Source organism: Columba livia, chromosome 6, assembly GCF_036013475.1.
Source record: "Columba livia isolate bColLiv1 breed racing homer chromosome 6, bColLiv1.pat.W.v2, whole genome shotgun sequence".
Classification (NCBI taxonomy): Eukaryota; Metazoa; Chordata; class Aves; order Columbiformes; family Columbidae; genus Columba; species Columba livia.
In genome coordinates, this window is record NC_088607.1 from 14,760,764 (window position 1) to 14,780,026 (window position 19,263).

At 53.1% G+C, this 19,263-nt stretch overlaps 1 protein-coding gene across 3 annotated transcripts; it reads left to right on the plus strand.

The window, feature by feature from the left end:
• The first annotated feature begins 340 nt into the window (after positions 1–340).
• LOC102092773 (solute carrier family 2, facilitated glucose transporter member 5) lies at positions 341–8,564 on the plus strand. 3 transcript variants are annotated; one of them, XM_065068284.1, is made up of 12 exons: positions 341–758; positions 1,802–1,900; positions 2,477–2,546; positions 2,637–2,761; positions 3,036–3,181; positions 3,262–3,394; positions 3,758–3,945; positions 4,060–4,170; positions 5,385–5,486; positions 6,028–6,103; positions 7,618–7,745; positions 7,980–8,564. In XM_065068284.1, exons 1-12 carry the CDS (start codon positions 356–358, stop codon positions 8,217–8,219), a joined length of 1,821 nt encoding a protein of 606 aa, XP_064924356.1. In that variant the 5' UTR covers positions 341–355; the 3' UTR covers positions 8,220–8,564. The 3 variants fall into 3 exon arrangements, with proteins under 3 accessions (XP_064924356.1, XP_021149556.1, XP_064924357.1); XM_021293881.2 differs by having other exon boundaries at positions 514–758; positions 2,386–2,546; XM_065068285.1 differs by lacking the exon at positions 1,802–1,900 and having other exon boundaries at positions 553–758; positions 2,386–2,546.
• The last annotated feature ends 10,699 nt before the right edge of the window (positions 8,565–19,263 follow it).

Genomic DNA, 19,263 nt, shown 5'->3' on the forward strand with positions numbered 1-19,263 from the left:
TATTAGGCTGCTAATTAAAAGCACTTCATTAGCAGCAGGGGAGGCAACTCCTGGCCGCAGCAAAATTAGATTCCTCTGAGCTGCCATGGGCCAAGTCTCTCCAATCTGGGGCTGGGGGCTGCGTCCCTCCGTGCCCAAGGAAGGCAGCTGCCCTGGGCGGTGTCTGTGTGTATACCAGCCTTATGACCCAAGACACAGCAGATGGGGCACATCTGCCCCATGAGTCTGACAGGGTGGGAAGGGGGCTGGGGAGTGTTGGGTGGTGTGGGGCTGCCCGTTTGCCCCCAGACTCGGGGGTGATGCAGGGATGCTGCCCTGCTTACAGTCCCTGAGGCCACCCCTCTTTGGAGGGAACATGCGAGAGCTCTCCACGGTGGCAGAGCTGTGGCAGATCACATCGGTGGTCTCGCTGTCCTCAGGCCTGGCTGTGGCCTCTCGGCAGGCTGGACAGCCCGGAGGTGCCCGCCTGACTCTGCCCCCACCCCCCAGCGAGGCGGGGTGGCCCCCGGACTCCTCCTCCGGCCGCTCAGGCGCCTCCAATGAGCCCCGGGGGCACCCAGGCTGCCTGCCCTGCCCTTCTCTGCCTTCCCTTCCTGTCCCTCTCATTCTTCCATCTGAAAATGGGACAGAAGAGCCAGGTCGTCGGACCGGGGCTGCCTTCCTCCCTCGCAACTTCTCCTCCCTTCCCCGGCTCCGGCTGCAGACTCGCCTCGACGGTCGGAGAAGGGACCCCGCAGTCCGGCGGGGACATCACTGGGGTGAGCTCCCTGTGGGCTCGGGGGAGCCCCCTCCCCACTTTCCCCCAGCCGCTGGCCTGACACCTCTTCCACCCTCCCCTCCTTTTCCCGGCTCGGGATTCCTGATGGGCTTAGCTGGTATTTGCTGTGTGTGATCCGGGAGCTGCTGGTTGTTGCGGATCGGGCTGCCGTGCGGGGGGGAGTTGCGGGGGCGGCTGGGGTGCTGCGGGGCTGAGGTCTGAGTGCTAGGACGTGGGGATGTTCGCGGGTGACACAGACTCATAACCCACCCCGCTACAATCCTGTCGCTGTGGGATCGTGGGATGCTTGTAGCTCCAGGAGAGATGGCTGGGTGCAGCACCCAGGGGTGCCCCTCTGGCTGGAGGGGCGCCCTGGATACTTCTTGGGTCCTTCTGGGAACCCCGATCCCGGGGTGAGCTGATTTAAACCCCCAGGGCTGGGTCAGGGCTGCCGGGTGACCTTCCACAGCCGTCAGCTCCCTGCAGCGAGGTCCTGCCTGCAGCTGGAGCAGGTGACAGAGGTGCTGGTGAGGGTTTTAGGAAGTGGGTGCATGTGGCATTTTAGGAGGGCTGGGACTTGCCGAAGTGAACTGCAGCTTTCAGTGGCGCTGGGACTTCCAGGCAGGGAGGTGTGGTGGGGGCAGCTGGCAGCAGTGCGATTTGGCTGTCCCCATCTGTGGGAGGGAGCAGGTGTATCTCTCTCCTCCTCCTGCCCCTTTCTGCCCATTGCCCTCTCCCAACCCGAGGCCAGGAGTGCCTGGGACAGGCAGCTGGGACAAGTAGCCTGAGCTGAGCCACCACCAGGGTCAAGTGTTGTGCCACAGCCACAAGACCAGCCACAGGGAAACCAGATCGGCTGGGCTGGGTGCTGGACAGTGGCATGAAGAGGTGCTCAGCACAGGGCTCCATCATGCTGGGGGCTTTGCTCTGGGCCAAGGACACCCCTGCTAGCAAAGGGGCAGCGACCCAACACAGCTCATGCCACGTATGTCCTTGGCCTTTCTGGCCAGGGCTGTGCTGATCCATCTTCCTTCTCTCTCACAGAACCTCACCTTCCCCCTGGTGTCAGTCACTCTCCTGGTGTCTTTTGGCTCCTCCATGCTCTATGGCTACAACCTGGCTGTGGTGAACTCACCAGCAGTGGTAAGGAAGGGCCAGCCTGCCTGGGAGCAGGGGAAGGGCTCTGTGTCCCTCCCAGGGAGGGTGGAGGGGTCACTGCCTGGCAACCCTGCATCAAAATGCTGGCATTTCCCTTGGGCAGTTGCTCACAGAGAGCAGTCTGAGGAGAAGGATGGCATGGGAGGGACATTGGAGCCTGTGTGCTTGTACCCTCCCATGCTGGTCACCCCTGGAAGGCAGGAGCTGGGGAAAGCTCCCTACAACCTCCTTGGTCCAGCTCCAGCTCTGCCTGTGGCATCTCTCTAAGTTGTCCTTAAAACCCTCTGGTGCTGAGGCTGGCTGAGCAACCAGACCAGCACATCCCAGTCATCCCCAGGCACATCCTGCCCTGCATCTCCTGCATTGCTGTTAAACCTGTTACACTTTCCCTGTGGGGCCTGTCTTCCCTTGTCTTCCTCCCCCTTTCTCCCAACGCATTTAGTGAATGTGCGTCTCTCTCTGCCATGCAGCACATAAAAGCTTTCTACAATGCCACATGGTCCCACCGGTATGGACACGGACTGGCCTCTGGCCCCCTGACCCTCCTCTACTCTCTGACAGTCTCCATCTTCGCCCTGGGTGGACTGGTGGGCTCCTTGCTGGTGGGTGTGCTGACAGAGCGATACGGCAGGTAAGAGGGTGACATGGGACAGGGTGGTCAAGGGATGGGATGGGATGGGATGGGGCTGGAGGGGCTACACTGTTGCTTGTGCACTGCTAGGAATGTTGTGCTGAGCCGCAGCACTCTCCTCGTCCTCCTGGCCAGCAGCTTCGTGGGCTTCAGCAGGGAGCTGGGGTCTCCTGAGATGGTAATTGTCGGCCGCTCCATCATGGGGCTTCACTCAGGTAGGTGCTGCCTGGACTGTGAAGCTGTGCATAGCCCTTTCTGAGGGTCTGGTCCCCTACAACCCATTCCCAGGGGACTAGAGAAGGCTTCATATTCCCCATGGCCCCAGGCTCTGTGGTGGGGGGCTCAGTGGGGCAGAGAGAGGACCATGTCCCTGGCCATAGGGTCCCCACTGTGGATGGTGCTGGGCATGAGAGGAGGTGCACTGAAGGTCTGGCTGGGCACCCTTCTCCCTGTTGCCTCTCCCATCCCAGTCTCTCCTGTCCCCCCCAGGTATCTGTCTCAGCGTGGTCCCCCTCTACCTGGGAGAAATTGCCCCCAAGAACCTGCGGGGTTTTTTGGGCCTTGTGCCCAGCATTTTCATCTGCCTGGGGGTTTTCTTCGCGCAGGTCCTGAGCCTCCCGGAGCTGCTGGGCAATGTGAGCACAATACCCCAGCCCACACATGCTGGACCCTGTTCTGCCCTTCTTGTGACTTGTTCTGTTTTGACTCCTCTTAGGACAGGTTCTGGCCCCTTTTCCTGTCAATGGGGGTTGTTCCTGCCTCCCTCCAGCTCCTGCTGCTGCACTGCTTCCCCGAGAGCCCGCGGTACCTGCTGATAGAGAGGAATGACATCTTCGGGGCCACTGCGGGTGAGGGGGTGTCCTGGGGTGGAGACTGGCTCTAGGAGGTGCTGGTTGCTGGTCCAAGGTCTCCCAAGACCAAGGCGCATCCTAGCAGCATCCTTTCACACCCATACCTGACAGGCAACCATAGTCCTTATGGTTCAGCCCTTCTGTCCCATCCAGTTGCACTACAGCATTTTGAGGGTGCCGATCACCATGGTGTCAGGCATCTCCTCAGTTCCTCTGAACTCAGCCCCATGGGTCAGGGAGGTCCCCTGGGGAGGCTGAGCCAGGGCAGAGCAAAGGCCCTGTCCCTGCCCTGCACCATACCTGTGAACATCTGCCCTGTGATGGGGAGACACATGCTTGTGACCCCCGCTTTCCCTGCAGCGCTGCACCGGTTCCTGGGGACACCCAATGTGCAGGATGTGATTGAGGAAATGAAGGAGGAGCAGCAGTCACTCTCCTCCATGGAGATGGTCTCTGTCTGGCAGCTGCTGCGGGACCGCTCCGTCCGCTGGCAAACCCTCTCGGTGGTGGTGGTGAACGCCGGCATGCAGCTCTCAGGGATTGATGCCGTAAGTCCTGCAGGGTCCTTATCCCAGGACCTGGCTCTGCAGAGGCTGATCTGAGACCTGGAAACTCATTTCATCAAGTGCCTCCTGGCTGACGCAAAGTCCCTTCCTCGGCAGATCTGGTTTTACACCAACACCATCTTTGAGAATGCCGGGATCCCAGCATCCCAGATCCCCTACACCATCATGGGCACTGGCGCCACTGAAGTTGTTGCTGGGCTGATCGGGGTGAGTGATGAACAAATGAATGGACACAGCCCCTCAGTGCCAGAGCCTTGTCTCCAGCTCCTAGCACCATCAAGTAGGGGGAGGCTGGATGGAACCTAAATGCTATCTGTGCCACAGCACAGCCCCTTTGCTGGGTGGCAGAGGGTTTGGCAGGAAAATGGAGTGGGGAGATGGGATGAGAGGGGCTCGATTTGTGGTGTCCTATCTAGGAGGGGTGGGACAATTTGGGGGTAAGTGGGGGGCTGGGGGGGTGATGCCAGGCAAGGAGCGCAGGTTGGGGTGACGGAGGGGCTAAGCGGTTCCTTCTAACTCCCGATTTCATTGTCACTCCGTCAGCAGAACCACATGTCCCCATCTGCCACTCCAGCCAAGCACTGGCCTGGGCTTGAGCTAGTAGCCCCCGTCCCCCCAGCCAGACCTCATTTAGCTGGAGAGTTAGCACTGGGCCAGGAAGATTTATGTCCCTTGTCCCATCTGTGAGTGTCACCTGGGGCCAGCCTGAGCCACCCGGCACTAAATCTGTTCCCTGACAATTAAAGAGATGGATGTGGGGGTCACTACACTCAGAAAATCGGGGCTGAGCAGGGGGCTGCTCTCCTCTCCCCACAAGTCAGCCCCCAGCAGAGTGGGACTCCCCAGTCACCCCACTGCCCCTCCAAAGCATGCCCCTTCTACCCTTCTCCCCTGCCCTGGCCATGGGGCTGCCCCAGCCCCGGCAGCCACCCGACGTGCAGGTGAATTGCTCAGGAGCAGCCCTGTAAACGGCCCCCTATGGATGTACTGAGATTGGTTATAAAATTACAAGCATTTGTTCTGCTGTCAATACCCTGCCTGCTCCAGCCGCCAACCACACTGCCTGTCCCTGCTCTGCCTCCTCTACCCATTGCCCCACAAATGCCCCATGCCCAGCCCAGCACTTCTGCTTAGTGCCACTGCAAATGTGGCTGTGGGACCACCCCAGCTCCAATCCTGCACCCTCCCGGGGTTCTGTGGGACCACACTGCTGCTTGCTGCGTGCTCACCCCAGGAGCTGGGGATTCTGGTCTTCCCATGTCCCATCCCCAAACCTAGAGCTCTGAGCTGGGGCTGCCCCCATTCCCCAGATACCAGCAGGAGCATCCCTTCACCTGCAGCTGGATCTGGGGTTCAAGGGGTGCCACTATCCCGGTGGGGAGCTCCCCACCAACCCATCAGTCTTTACTGTCCCTTGGCAGTGCTTCACCATTGAGAAGCTGGGCCGGAGGCCACTCATCATCACTGGGTTCTGCACCATGGGCATCTGCTTGGCTGGCATCACCATCTCCCAGCTGCTGCAGGTAGGCTCTGGCCACCACCCCCTGGAGCACAGACATGGCTGGGGCTGGAGCACTGGGTGCTTTACTGAGGGCTGGGTGTTAAAGGGATGGGTATTACCCCAGGGGAGGGATGTGCATGGAAATATGAGAAGTGATGGCTCTTTCCAAGCAAAATTTTCCCTTCAAAGCTGAAGGGAAGGAAAATTCAGAGCAAAGAACAACAACAAAAGTGAACCATATGAGAAAAGTCCTGCCACTTTTGGCAGCTTTTCTACAGGTGGCAGTGAAATGCGAGGGGAGGTGGAGAGGTCTGCAGGATCCTTCCTCTGCTGCCAACTCCCAGAGGATGCTTCCACAGCTCTGGGGATGTCTTAGCACCACAAGTGGCTGAGCTTTGCCAAGGCTGAACCTCAGCAGCTTTGCCCCACACATCCTGCATGGCCACTGTCCCCAAGGGCTGCTCCTGAGCCAAAGAGGAGTCATGAAGCCCCATCCTGAGGACACAGTGGGAAGCTCGGGTCCACTGTCCTGGTGGTGCCCTCAGCCCTGTGTCCCCTCACAGACTGCCCTGCCCTGGATGTGCTATGTCAGCGTCACCTGTGTGGTTGGCATCATCGCTGGTTTCTGCATGGGACCAGGTGGGTCTGGGGCTGGTGGGAGAAGGGGGGCAGAGGGATGAGAGTGGGGACCCCAGGGCATCAGGGAGCAGTGGGGGTTGCAGGTCCTGGTTTATCATGCTGCACCCTGTGAGCGAGACCCCACCACAAGCCCCTCCAGCCGCATGGATCCCCAGGGCATGCTGCACCTCCTCCTCTTCATCCCTGCTCCTGGGCCAAGAAGGGAGAAAGCCCTGACAGCCTTCTCCAGACCTCTCTGGAGGTTTCACCCACTCCCATCACACTGTGACTGGTGAGCATCATCTTGTCCCTAATGGAGCATGGGTGCAAGAGTGGGCTTGAACAGTGAGGAGTGAAACCTGGACTGATTTACCCAGCTGATGTATTAGCAGAGCTGTTAACAGGTCTATAATTCATTCTCAGCCCATATTTTTTTTTCACTGTAATTAGATCTTTAATTAGGATTTTAATGGCTCATTGTTCACAAACAATGATGAATAGGAGTTTTAAAACAAAAAAATACATATCTCTATTCTGGGTGAGCTGTGAGTAAGAGTCTGTCAGGGGCTCTACTCCTCCCTCAGTTATTGGCACTTTTTTTTTGCTTGCCTTTTCCATTGGAGAACCTTTTATAAAGAAGTTCCAGTCAGCCCTATCCCAGGCAGTGGGACCTCAGCTATGTCACCACATCAAATACAGTCCCCTGCCAGATCCCTGTGTGCCCTGGGGCGTGTGCTGGGCTTTGGATCCTGCCCTCCAGCAAAGGGACAGTCCTGGGATCCAGGGCTGCCAACTCAATGACACATGTCAGGTGAGGCTGATTCCTTCCAGGAGAAGTAGCCACAACCTGCGTCCAGTTTTTAGTATACAGGCTGGCTTGCGCCATCATCTTCTGTTGTTCTGTTGGTTTTTTTTCAGCATATATGGGAAAAAAACATTTGAAAAATTATATTTCTGTGTCCTGTGAGAAATTCTGATGCTCAGAAATGTGTGTGCTTCTTTCCTACCTAAATCAATCCCAGCATCTGAGCCTTTAGCTAATCAATAGAAGGAAATTTTCTAAACTATTTTGATCAGGGGAGGCTGGGAAGAGCATTGTGGGGGATGCCAGGAGCATGTTTCTCTATGCCTGTGGTCTACATGAGATTTAATATATCAGCATTTAAGCAAATTATTGCAAAATGAGAATTCAGATAAATTGTTCAACTTTGATATTGACTCAATCTGAAACTTCCCTGTCAAGTAACTTGTGAAATTGGCCTCAGCACTCAGCAAAGTGAAACTGTGGTTTGTTAGGGGGGACATCACCCACCCACAGAGACAGATCCCAATGGGAGGCTAAGGACAGGACACTGATCCACCCCTTCCTGCACTCTCTGTCTCTTCCAGCCCTCCCAGCATCACCACTTTGACCTGTGAGTCTTGCTGGGCTTCAGCTGTTTGGCCGCAGGACTACATGGGCAGGACCTGTTGACCCCAGGGGTGTCTGAAGCAGCCTGTCCACCATACATTTCCTCTGTCCCTTCCCTTTGCAGCCGGCGTCCCCTTCCTGATGACAGCCGAGCTCTTCACGCAGTCACACCGCCCAGCTGCCTACATCGTGGGGGGGTCCCTCAACTGGCTCTGCAACTTCACCATCGGCTTCGTATTCCCCTTCTTGCAGGTACTGTTCTAGAGGGACTGTGCGGGGAGGAGGGGATGGACATGGCCCTGCTGCTCCCCCAGGACAGAGTGCCAAGCCAGGCTTAACCAAAGGGATGCCCATGCTCCTGGCTCAGCTCAGTGCTGGCTAGGGACAGCCCAGGGAGGGGTGATGGGAGGGGACTCTGCCTCATGTCATGCCCAGCTCAGGGGTCTCTGACTCTCTGCCTCGTCCATATTCTCTCATTATCCCCAGATGTCAGCTGGTGCCTTTTGCAACCTGATTTTCTGTGGCATCTGCTTCCTGGTGGCCTTGTACGTCTACCTAATTGTCCCTGAGACCAAGAACAAAACCTTCATGGAGATCAGCCACATCTTCGCCACTCGTCGCTCCTTCTTCTCCATCCCATCCTGCCTCATCGGGATGATGAAGTTCAGTGGCTACGGGGCCTTGGAGAGCATGGAGGGTTCAGGCTCGGGCTCCAGCCTGCCCTGACCTGCCCCCCCACCTCCAACTGTGGGACCCCTGCCCTGTGTGGGTTGTGGGGGACAAGAGTGGCAGAGGAGGCTCAGGGCTGGGGAAAAAAGTTGAGAGCCAGTTTGCTCGAACTTGGCCAGCTCTGTCTTCCAGGACCCCTCCCCACACCACAGCCTGTGGCCAGGATGTTCTCTGGTGGCGTGCCAGGGCTGCACCGACCGCTGCGGATCACCCCCGTGCTGGAAGAGATGCCCTCCCAGAGGCAGTGTGACCTCCTGGGGCAGGGGGTTCACATCACTTCTGGGCACATGGACTTGCCAAAAGCTGCCCACACAAGGTGTGTAATAAAGAGTGTTGCCTCCAGAGCTGGTGTCTGGCGAGTGCAACCTGGGATGACAGTGTGCTGGCACAGGTGGGTGCTTCCCCGATGCTGGTGAGCAGCAAGATGGGATGAGGGGCTTGTGTCCCTCCCTGCTGTGCCTGGCTAGGAAGGTCAGAGTCACCTCACATTTTTTTAGGACAGGTGGTCAGGATGACTCCCAGGCTCTTGTATTTCGTTACATGTTGGTCATGCAAATATAGGTTGGGTTGCAGAGATGACATGGAGCAGCTCGGAGCTGGAGGTGACAATCCAGCCGCCATACCCCGCCCTTACCCCACTGCCTGCCGCAGCCCCTCTCTGCCCAGCCCTGCATGCTGCAGACAGTGCTCAGACAGGACCCCTGCACCCTCCCAAACTGCTGAGGACAAAGGGATCCTGGGTGCACACACATCCCCTTGCTGCACCCCACAAATTGCTGTGACACCGGGGTGCTCTCTGAGCATGACCTGTCCCATGATACTGCCCTGGATCCTGTGGTGGAGGCTGCCCTGTTCCCTGGGGCTGCCAGGGCCCCGGATCATCACAGCAGCCCCCACAAACACCACAGGGCTGGGGGCTGCCGTTTGTGGGGAAACTGCAATGTTTTACTTCAGTAAGAGGTAAAAGCTGTGTGGTGGGGAGGGCTACATGGCTAAAGCCCTCTAATGCCAATGCAGACATGATTTATTTTGTTGCAAATAATGTAGCCCTCTTTTTTTCAGCTCCCTGCTCCTTCATGGTCTCATGGTTTGCATGTTTGGTGCTTGTGGTCACTTGTCAGTGTGCTGGGCCCCAGCCTACACTGAGGAGCTCACCCTTTCTCCATTACTTCAGGATGCCTCTGGGGGTGAGTGGGTGCTGGGCCCATGGGGACAGGGACTGGGCCACACTGGGTCCCTGAGGACCTGGTCCCAGCCCCTCCATCCTCAGCAGTTGTCTTGGGGCTCTCCTGCATCTTGAGCCGTTTAAAGGACATCAGTCAAAGCAGGGGTCATGGCTCCACAGCATCAGCCGCTTCCCACTCCGTTTCCCTCCCGACTCGGCTGCTCTCGGCAGCAGAACAGAGCGGTAAATATGTGCAGCATTACATATGTATAATGGAGTGTAAATAACCCCAAAAAGTGCATTGTAAATAGACTCCAAGTTTATCCTTTATTAATGAGGCACTGAGTGCCCTGCTGTTTTAGAGCAGCGAGACTTTCATAATATCAAAACCTAAATTACACTTGTGTCTCTCATTCCCAGCAAACGACAGCATCATTTCAGGCCTCTTTGCCACTTGTATTTATTTATTCTGGTATTTATTTATCCTTCCCATACAGCGTGTGGGGGGGCTTGGAAGATGCCTCCCTCCCTCTGCATAGGAGGCAATAGCTCAGCTGGCAGCAGCCCCCCATCCCAGGGTCCTGGCATGGTCAAGGAGCCAGGGTTTTGCCTTGTGGCCAAGGACTGCTCTGTGCTGGCTGCTGAGATGAGGCAGACATGGGGAACATGGGATCAGGACTCGTTTCTGCCAGGACTTCAGACACCACCAGAGCCAGAAGTCCTCTCTTTTTAGGACTGGAGGTCACTGGCAAAATCTGATGATGCGTTTTGGGTGCGTTTGCTCTTGAGAACCCTTCCCAAGGGCCATGTTCATCCTCCTTCAGGACCTGAAAGGATGAGAGTGAGGAAACCCCATGCTCACAGGACACTAGCTTCTTATCAGTATTTTTCTTCAGGATGTTGGGGCAGGTTCTCTTTTTGGGGTTGTCAGTCCACCTGTCCTGAGGAGGGTACAGCTGAGTGGGCTCTGGGCTGCTTTTCCATGTCCAAATCTCCTTCCCCATGTCCAAAGCAGCTCTCTGGATTCAAGCCTCCAAAAGCACTGATTCTGCTTGGTGAGAGTAGAGGTATCCTCTAGCAGGGTCAAACAGACTTTGAAAGATTAGAGAAGGTGCAAAGAGCCCAAGAAACTGCTTTGATGCCTGGAAATGCTCCTGATCCTCTTAAACTTTGCAGAAATGAAGATGAAAGTGACTTTCTTCAAATGCGTAAGTTCCTTGCTATAATGTACCCAATGCTAAAGGGTGGGTGAGTTTAAGTATTGACTTATGCATGTGGAGGACTGGAAGAACCTCTTCCCTTTGGATACAGGGTTTGTCCTGCACCAGTCTCTCTGCTCCTCCCAGTGCCCCTGGGCAGTGGTTACAGAGGCCCTGGCTGCAATTTGGGGTTGCAAAGCTTCAGGGCTGGAGCTGCCCCAGGCACTCTGGAGGGGGTTTGGGAGCCGAGCATAGAAGGGGAGAGGAAAAGACGGCAAGGGAGTAGGACATGGCAAATGATGGAACAAGGAGCTGGGACCAGCTCCTCTCCACCGTTGGCCCAACCAGACAGGTTGTTGCAAAAGAAATTGCGTTTTTTCATTGTTTAAATTTGCTGTTTGCTCTCGGAATACTTGTGGTTATGTTATACATCATTCGAATGTGCTTTTCTCGATTTATCTTTTTTTCATTACTGACCATTTACTTGGTCTTTATTTTTTATTTTAGCCTATGGAAATTATGTTAGATAAAAAGCAAATTTGAGCAATTTTCTTATTCAAGTTCAAAATGGGTCATAAAGCAGCAGAGAAATCTTGCAACATCAGTAACGCATTTGGCCCAGGAACTGCTAACAAACAGGTACAGTGCAGTGGTGGTTCAACAAGTTTCACAACAGAGACAAGAATCTTGAAATTGAGGAGTGTAGTGGTGGCTATCAGAAGTTGACAATGACCAACTGAGAGCAATCATCACAGCTGATCCTCTTACTACTACACAAGAAGTTGCCAAAGAGCTCAGGTTGTTCGGCATTTGAAGCAAATTGGCAAGGTGGAAAAGCTTGGTAAGTCAGTGCCTCGTGAGCTGACTGAAAAATAAAACAAACAATTTTTTTGAAGTGTCATCTTCTCTTATTCTACACAACCACGAAAACCCATTCCTAGACTGGATTGTGTGGTGTGATGAAAAGTGAATTTTGTACGACCAGCTCAGTGGTTGGTCCGAGAAGAACCTCCGAAGCACTTGCCAAAGCCAAACTTGCACCAAAAAAAGGTCATGGTCACTGTGTGATGGTCTGATCCGCTCCAGCTTTCTGAATTCCTACGAAACCATTCCATCTGAGAAGTGTGCTCAGCAAACTGATGAGATGCACCGACAACTGCAACTCCTGCAGGCAGCATTGGTCAACAGAAAGGACCCAGTTCTTCTCCATGACATCTCCCACAGCGCTCATCTCCTGAAAGTGCAGAGCTGGCTCGAGCCAAGCCTGTGGTTTACACGAGCTCTGGTGAAGCATGTTTTTGCAGGGAAAAACCTAAAACAGGTTATTTTTTTTACTTTATTCTGGGTAATGGGCACTCAGCTGAAATCCAGCACTTTGGAGGGATGGAGCACAGTGATTTGTTTCTTTTAAAAGTCGAAAGCATTCCCCAGGCATCAACCAGACTCCCCCAACCCCTCCAAAAAAAAAAAGGCTATGAACAATTTAAGGGCATATTTCGGGGGTGGGGGGGACAGGGCTGGAATATGTTTGTTACCCTATGGGAAAAAATAATAATTCTATATTGATGCCAGCATGTTCATGTCTGGTGGTCTACAGGAGCAGGTCTCTGCAGCCACCGAGGGGTGCTGGGGCTGGTCGGGGTGCCGGTGCCTGGCGTCGGGATGGCCAAGGCGAGGGTGCCCGGCAGAGGGTGCGCACCAGCAGATGGCGATCCCAGAATTTATTGCTACAGCAAGCTGCCTCTCGGAGAGCAGTCATGTAGGAGATGTCCTATTATATGGGCAGTTGACTTTAATAGTCATTGTGTGCTTAAAGCACAGCAAAACAACAGTGGGAAAAAAAAAATAAAAATCCCCACTCCACTTGGATGGCCCTTTTCCCCCCAGCCCTGCTAGTCTATTTGTACAGTAAATTAAAAATATGAATCACTTCTCTCTACTGCCTCCCCAAACACTCATCCTGTCAGGCTCTGTGTTGTCTTCATTTGTATTACCTTAATTTAATGTTAATTATGTTCTTCATTTACAAAGAACAAGCATTTACACTCCCTGTCTGGGGATTTTCCACGCTCACAGTCTCCACAGACTGGGAGGCGAAGGGGAGCGATGGAGGCAGCAGTGCTGGGGAGGGGGCTTTTAACACAGACTTGGAATGGGGGGGGATCGGGGATGCTCCTGCACCACCCCCCAAACAAACCAGTAATGATGAGCGCTATTGCCTTTCGATTTATGAAACTGTATCGCTGCCTGGGCTTACATCCCCCCTTAATAAATCCTTTTTAAAAGGTCCTCAGCCAATGGAGGGCAGTGATTTATGGTGGGGAGCCGGGCGGAGGAAGGTTTGGTGGCCAGGTTTGCAGCCAGGGGGCTGGGGACCTGTCTGGGGATGTCACAGGGCTAGGAGCCCAACCACCACCAGGTAGCCCTGGGAAAACTTCCCTGACACTTTTTCCCTGACATCTGCAGACTTGTCGAATGCTGTTGGTGATGGGATGACCCACAGCCACACTGTGGATGAGGACCGCAAGCCTCTGCTCTGTGCCTCAGTTTCCCCATCAGTACCTGGGGATAAGAACTCCCTTCCCAGTTCTCCCCATCCCAGAGACTCCCAGCATGGGTGGCAGATCAAAGAACAGGCCAGGGAGTCAGATTTTTGGGAGACACCAGCAGAAATGAGTCTGTGTGTATGTGTGCCCCTATATGCACACACATAAAAGGCCCAGGTATCTAAAAAACATGGCTCCTAGGAGGAGGCATGGGGTGGGGAGGAAAAAAAAGAAAGAAACAAGAAGAAAAAAGAAAAACATGAAAGGAAAAAAGGAAAAGAGAGAAAAGAGCAAAGAGAAAAGGAAAAAAAAGAGAATGAAAAAGGAAAAAAGAGAAAAAATAAAATAAAGGAAAAAAATGAAAATAAAAAGGAGAACAAAAAAGAGAAAAAAGAAAGAGAAAAAATAAAGAAAAAAAGGAAGAAAGAAGGAAAAAAGAAAGACAAAGAAAAACATAAAAAGGAAAACAGAAAATGAAAGAGCAAAGAGAAAAGACAAAAAAGAAAAAGGAAAAAGAAAGTAGAGAAAATAAAAGACAAAAAAGAGAACTGGGGGAAAAAGAAAAAACAAAAAAAAAGAGAAAAGAAAAAACATAAAAAGAGAAAAATGAGAACAGAAAAGGAAGAAGAGGAAAAAATAAAGAAAAAGGAAAAAAGACAAAAGAGAAAAAAGTGAAAAGAAAAAGGATAAAAGAGAAAAGAAAAAATTTTAAAAGGATACAGAATGAAAAAAGAATGAATGAAAGGGAAAATAGCAAAGAGAAAAGAAAGTAAAAAACAAAGTGCAAGAAAAAAGAGAAAATTAAAATAGATAAATGAAAAGAAAAAATAAAAAAGAGAAAAAATAAAAATAAAAATAAAAATAAAAATAAAAATAAAAAGAAAAAGAAAAAGAAAAAGAAAAAGAAAAAGAAAAAGAAAAAGAAAGAAAAAGAAGAAGAAAAAAAAAGAAAAGAAAAAAGAAAAAGAAAAAGAAAAAGAAAAAGAAAAAGAAAAAGAAAAAGAAAAAGAAAAAGAAAGAAGAAGAAAAAAAAAGAAAAGAAAAAGAAAAAGAAAAAGAAAAAGAAAAAGAAAAAGAAAAAGAAAAAGAAAAAGAAAAAGAAAAAGAAAAAGAAAAAGAAAAAAGATAGAAAAAGTAGAAAAAAAAGCACCACTGAAATCTTCCTATTCTGTATGATCACAGGAATTCCAGAAAAGCACAGAAAACAGACTCTCCTCCCCCAGAGAACAGGGTGCTATGCACCCCCTGATGCCCACACACCTCCCCATCACCACCAACCATTTCCATGGCAACAGTCAAATATTATGGGGTGAGAAGCTGAGTCCCTTCCCATCCACACTGGCCGCAGTCCCCGGCAAGGCCTCCTCTCTGGCTGCTTATGGTGTTCACGCATTTGGCTCTCCAGACCCCTCCCACCTCTCGCAGGGGCTTTGCACCCTCCCGCGATGCCCATGCACTCAGCTTCCCACTGTCGGGCCCTGCCCCAAAAGCCTGTTTGCGGGGTGCTCAGCCTCCTCTTGCCTTGGCCCCCACCACAGGGCAAACCCACCGCGAGGGTCACCTTCCCTCAGCCCCTGTCCTGATGCCACCCAGGGCTGAGGCCACTCACTTCATGAGTGGCTCAAATACACCCAACAGGACAAATCCCCCTGGGCACAAGGTGGGGGCGACCATCTCCGCCATCCTCCACTGGCCATGCCCACACTCTTCCCGCACACTCCCGCGTGTTCTCCCTTATTAACAATGACCTTTCCAACGCGCTCGTCGCCGATTCCCCAGCCCCAAATATCTTTTAAATGGGTTTCAGGAGCTGATGCACGCTCTGTTAAAAGGCCACCATATCACACGCGTATTGCCCCACGTCTCCCCGCACCACAGCTCCCCTGTCCTCACGCAGTTCCACCCGCACACCCGCTCGCACACTCACACTAACATTTTAATTAATGACAACAGCCTTTTTTTTCTTTTTTTTTTTTTTTCCTCCCCTCATAAGCACTTTAATGTGTGTTCGCAGCCCGGCTGATCCCCACAGCCATGGAAATATTAGGTTGACGGATGTGGTCTGTCGCCAGTGCTCCCTCAACGGGTCTGCCTGTCAGCTCGCCGATGATGACATTAACACGGGAAGAAAGTGATGACAAATGCCCGTTATCAGGGAACGAGGCCTGTGACAAATCGCACGGCGCCTCGCGAGCAGCCCCATTACGCTGTAATAAAAAAAGATGGATGGCTCAGCACACCGGGGCCCTGCGCTAATGCGATTTTGCCTGGTCTCTCCGGGTTCTAATTAAGGCAGAAAACGGAGAACAAACAGGAGTCCCCAGTGCCCGGCTCCCACCCGGCCCCCCATTCAAACAACCCTCAGTGATGGGTGCTTGCCCTCAGGGATGGTGTCCCCTGGCCACCTTGGTGCCCCAGCCCTTTGGGAGACGGATCTGGGAAGGATGCAAACAGATGAGAGTCTGAGGGAGATTGTGGTACAGGAGGGGCCAGAGGGACTCCCCAGCTTGTGCCTGCCCATCCTACCTCCTCTGGGTAGGCTCAAGGTTCCTCCATCCAGGACAAATTGGGGAGGGGGGGGAAATGCAGCCACCGTCAAGCACGTCACTCACAGACAAATGTCACCTCCACCATCTGCTGCAGTGTGCAAGGCAGGGGAGAGCTCTGCATGGTGGAGAGAGGCTGGGACAGTGTCACCCCAGGAGGAGGCTCAGCCACTAAACAGTACAGACACTGACACCAACCACCAGGTCCTGTGGGGACAGAGAGGGGATGGTCATCGGGGGATTAACAGGGCATGAGGGGCCCCTGGGATGCTCATGGGAAGCAGTGACTTGCTTTGGGATGGGGTTGGGGAAAGGCATCTTGGGGGGCTCAAGGCTCACAGACATGGATATTCACTGAGAGAACCAGTGGCTGTGCCCTTGGTGGCAAGGAGAGAGACGCATCTGCCAGCAAGGGTGGGAGAGGGCTGCATCCAGCACCTGCTGGGGAAGAGGGGCAGAGGGCCCCCCCGCTGTGGAATGCACAATGAGGATGAGCACCCCACAGCCCCAGGACAGGGTGCCCAGGCTGCACATGCAGGTGCTTCTCCCAACAGACCCCACACCTCCTTGCTGCCACCCACCCGCTGCAGATGATTGTCCCCACACCCACCCAGCTGCCCGCACACCCCTCAGCCCCTCTCAGTGCCCTGCCAAGAAGGCAGGTCTGGTCTCCCTCCCCACCTCATATCCTTGGACCCCTTGGGTGTTGTCACGGGGTGCAGGAGGAGATATGCAAGCAGCAACTCATTCCCCATCGTCTCCCCAGAGACCTGAAGAGCATCCACAGATGTGGCCAGACTTACGGGTGTCTCCATGGGCTGTAGATACCCCACCAGCGCCTTCAGCCCAGGTCCCAGGTGAGGAGCAGTTGCACGGCCATGAGAGTCCCTCTGTGCGGCTGGATCCAGCCCCACTGGCACATTGCAGACACAGGGAGGCTTTTCCGTCTTCTCCGTATGCAGGAAAGGTCTGTGCAGCTCCCAGCCCTTGCCAGACCCAGTGGGGCGGGATGCCAAGATGATGCAGCACTCACACTCGCTCTTTAGTCCACACAGAGCTGCTGTCTCCTGCCAGGGGTTAAAGCTGGATCCAGTGTCTGTTACTCACCTTGTGCCAGGTAGTCTGTAGGCTCAGACTCTCCATTTCTTTTGCTTTGCTGCATGTATCCCCATAACTCCAGGAAGGACAGAGTGAGGCACAGAGAGTGGGTGGCACAGGGACCTGTCATGGGATATCACTGTCCTTGGGTGATGGAGAAGAAGGCTTGGATTGAAAGCTGCTCCCTGCACAGGCACCATGTTATGATGCTCTGTCTGTGCTTTTGCAAGTACTTTACTTTTCAGTCCAGAGCTGGGTTTCCTCAGGATGGATCAGTGAGTGATCCTTATCATGTCCTGGGGGATTTATTGGTCACTTCAGGGAGTTTTTTAAAGCTCTCACTTATTTATGGCTCCCCACGTTCCTTCCTTGCTACCCAGGCCTTCAAAGGGGGTTTGACAAATTTGAACTACTGCTGGAGCAAAACTGATCCCAAAGGGCAATGGTTTTCACTGGGAATATCCCAGCTCTGTAGTAAAAGCTGCTAATCTGGAGTTGGACTCACATATCTGTAGTCATCAAACTTTACATCCTAGATCTAATTTTAGGCCTGTTCACAGTAAGAACCGAGCACTGTCCCCCAATAGCTTCTCAGAATGAAGTTCTCAGCCTCCAGTGCTGCCTAACAGCACAGGCTTAACCTGCTCTCCTGAAGCCAGCAGCCAAAATAAGCACAGAAGCCGTGGGAATTATTTCAAGCAAATCACCTTTGCTGAGAGCCAGCAGGGGATACGCTGCGCTCCTGCTTCTGCAGTGGGTTCAGAACAGAGGACATGCTTCCCCAGCTGGACTGAGCTTTGGATGTTATACCCAGACCTGTCAGTGACAAGGGTGGTGGAAGCCACAAGCTGCTGTTGTCTGAATCTGGCTTAGCCCTAAGAAGGACCCTAAAATCAACCAATCAACCAACCAATAAATCAATCAATCAATCAAAAAACACATAATGTTGCAAAATGACCTGCAATGGGGTCATGTGAAGGACATGATAAATGTCTTGGTGAGGGACTGCTTGCAAAGGTGCAAGGTTTGACTGCAGTCGTGTGAAGTTAATGCTCCTTGGTTGAGAAACAGGGAGCAGAAATGTGTGTTTTGGGTCAAAAAGCACAAGTGTCAGTCCAGACACCAGCAAACCCCTCAGCTTACAAACAGCAGCTGGAAGCCTGGTGGGACCATGACAGACTCATTGCATCTGTGGGATGGCCAGGCAGTGCCAGGAGAAGCTCACAAAGCCCTGCCTGTTTGGCCAAGGGGGTGGCAGCCAGTGCACCCCAGCCCTTGGCAATATAGCTCACCAAAAATGAGCCCTTCTCACCACAGGCAGGCAGATATTGCTCTCTAGGGGAAAATCCTGACAGCTTACATCGATATGGTTTGCCACCTTCTCATCCTTCCCCATGAGAAAGCAAAGGCAGGGTGTCAGCGAGGCTGTGTCACATACGCAACATCAGCCTGAAATTCAGGCAAGACCAGTGGAGTTTAACTCCATTCGACAGCAGTACAAACATTTGACAAAAACCTTACCCCAGCTTTGTCTCAGAGGTGATGTTAAGCGAGAAGTTTGTGCACACGTCTCGTGGGGATGCAGGTTTCACCTCAGGGACTGTCTCTTAGCCTCAGGACTCTGCACTGCCCCTGGGATCACACGTGTCACCAACCAAACCAGCACATACTGTGTGGAAAATACACTACAGAGAGAGCTCTTCCCAGCAAAATAAAGCCAAATCAGGAGAACCAGAAACTGGGCAAGCAGGGAGCTCCTGCCAAAGGGTGGGACCCCTCCAGGCAATGGGATCATCATCAGGTTTGTTCCCAGTTTTCCCTCCACTGTCTGGGAAAAGCTGGGCTCCTGCCATGGCAGGGAAACCCCAGCCCAGGAAACAACCATGACAATAGCCATGGCAGGGCCACCCCTGGGAGACACTCAGGTCCTTCCCAAGCACAGGACAGGGAGAGAATCACTGTGTAAACGCTCCCACGGAGTCAGAAACCTTGTTCTTCTTGTGTTCTTGTAATTTTTTAAAATGTTCTCCCTTATCACTGGACAGTGGAGAGCTTTCAGTGTGCAGCCAGGAGCAAGGCAGATGTTTTTATAGTGTTCCCAAAGGCTCTCCCCAACACCCTCAGACCACCTAGACTTGCAGGTCAGGCTGGCATCATGACAGGACTGGGAGAAGCTGTTTGGTGGGTATGCAAATATCACCTCAGCAGCTGCTGGAAGCAGAGACTGGGGTTGCAGCTGAAATAGGTGTCCCCAAAGCTCAGCTACCACAATCTGGGCCATGTTGCTGAACTGGTTATCCTGTCCAGCCAGAAAAGCAAACAGCTCATTTCCAGAGCACTCAGAGAGCATGCCATGGTGAGGCTGAGTGACACAGGGCCCATGTGTGCTGGGGTGGTGGGGTCTGGGACCTGGAGGGACACATGTCCCAAGGGTGAGGCAGAAGGAGTGTAACACCCAAAGGAGATTTCTGCGCCCCAAAGCTTATG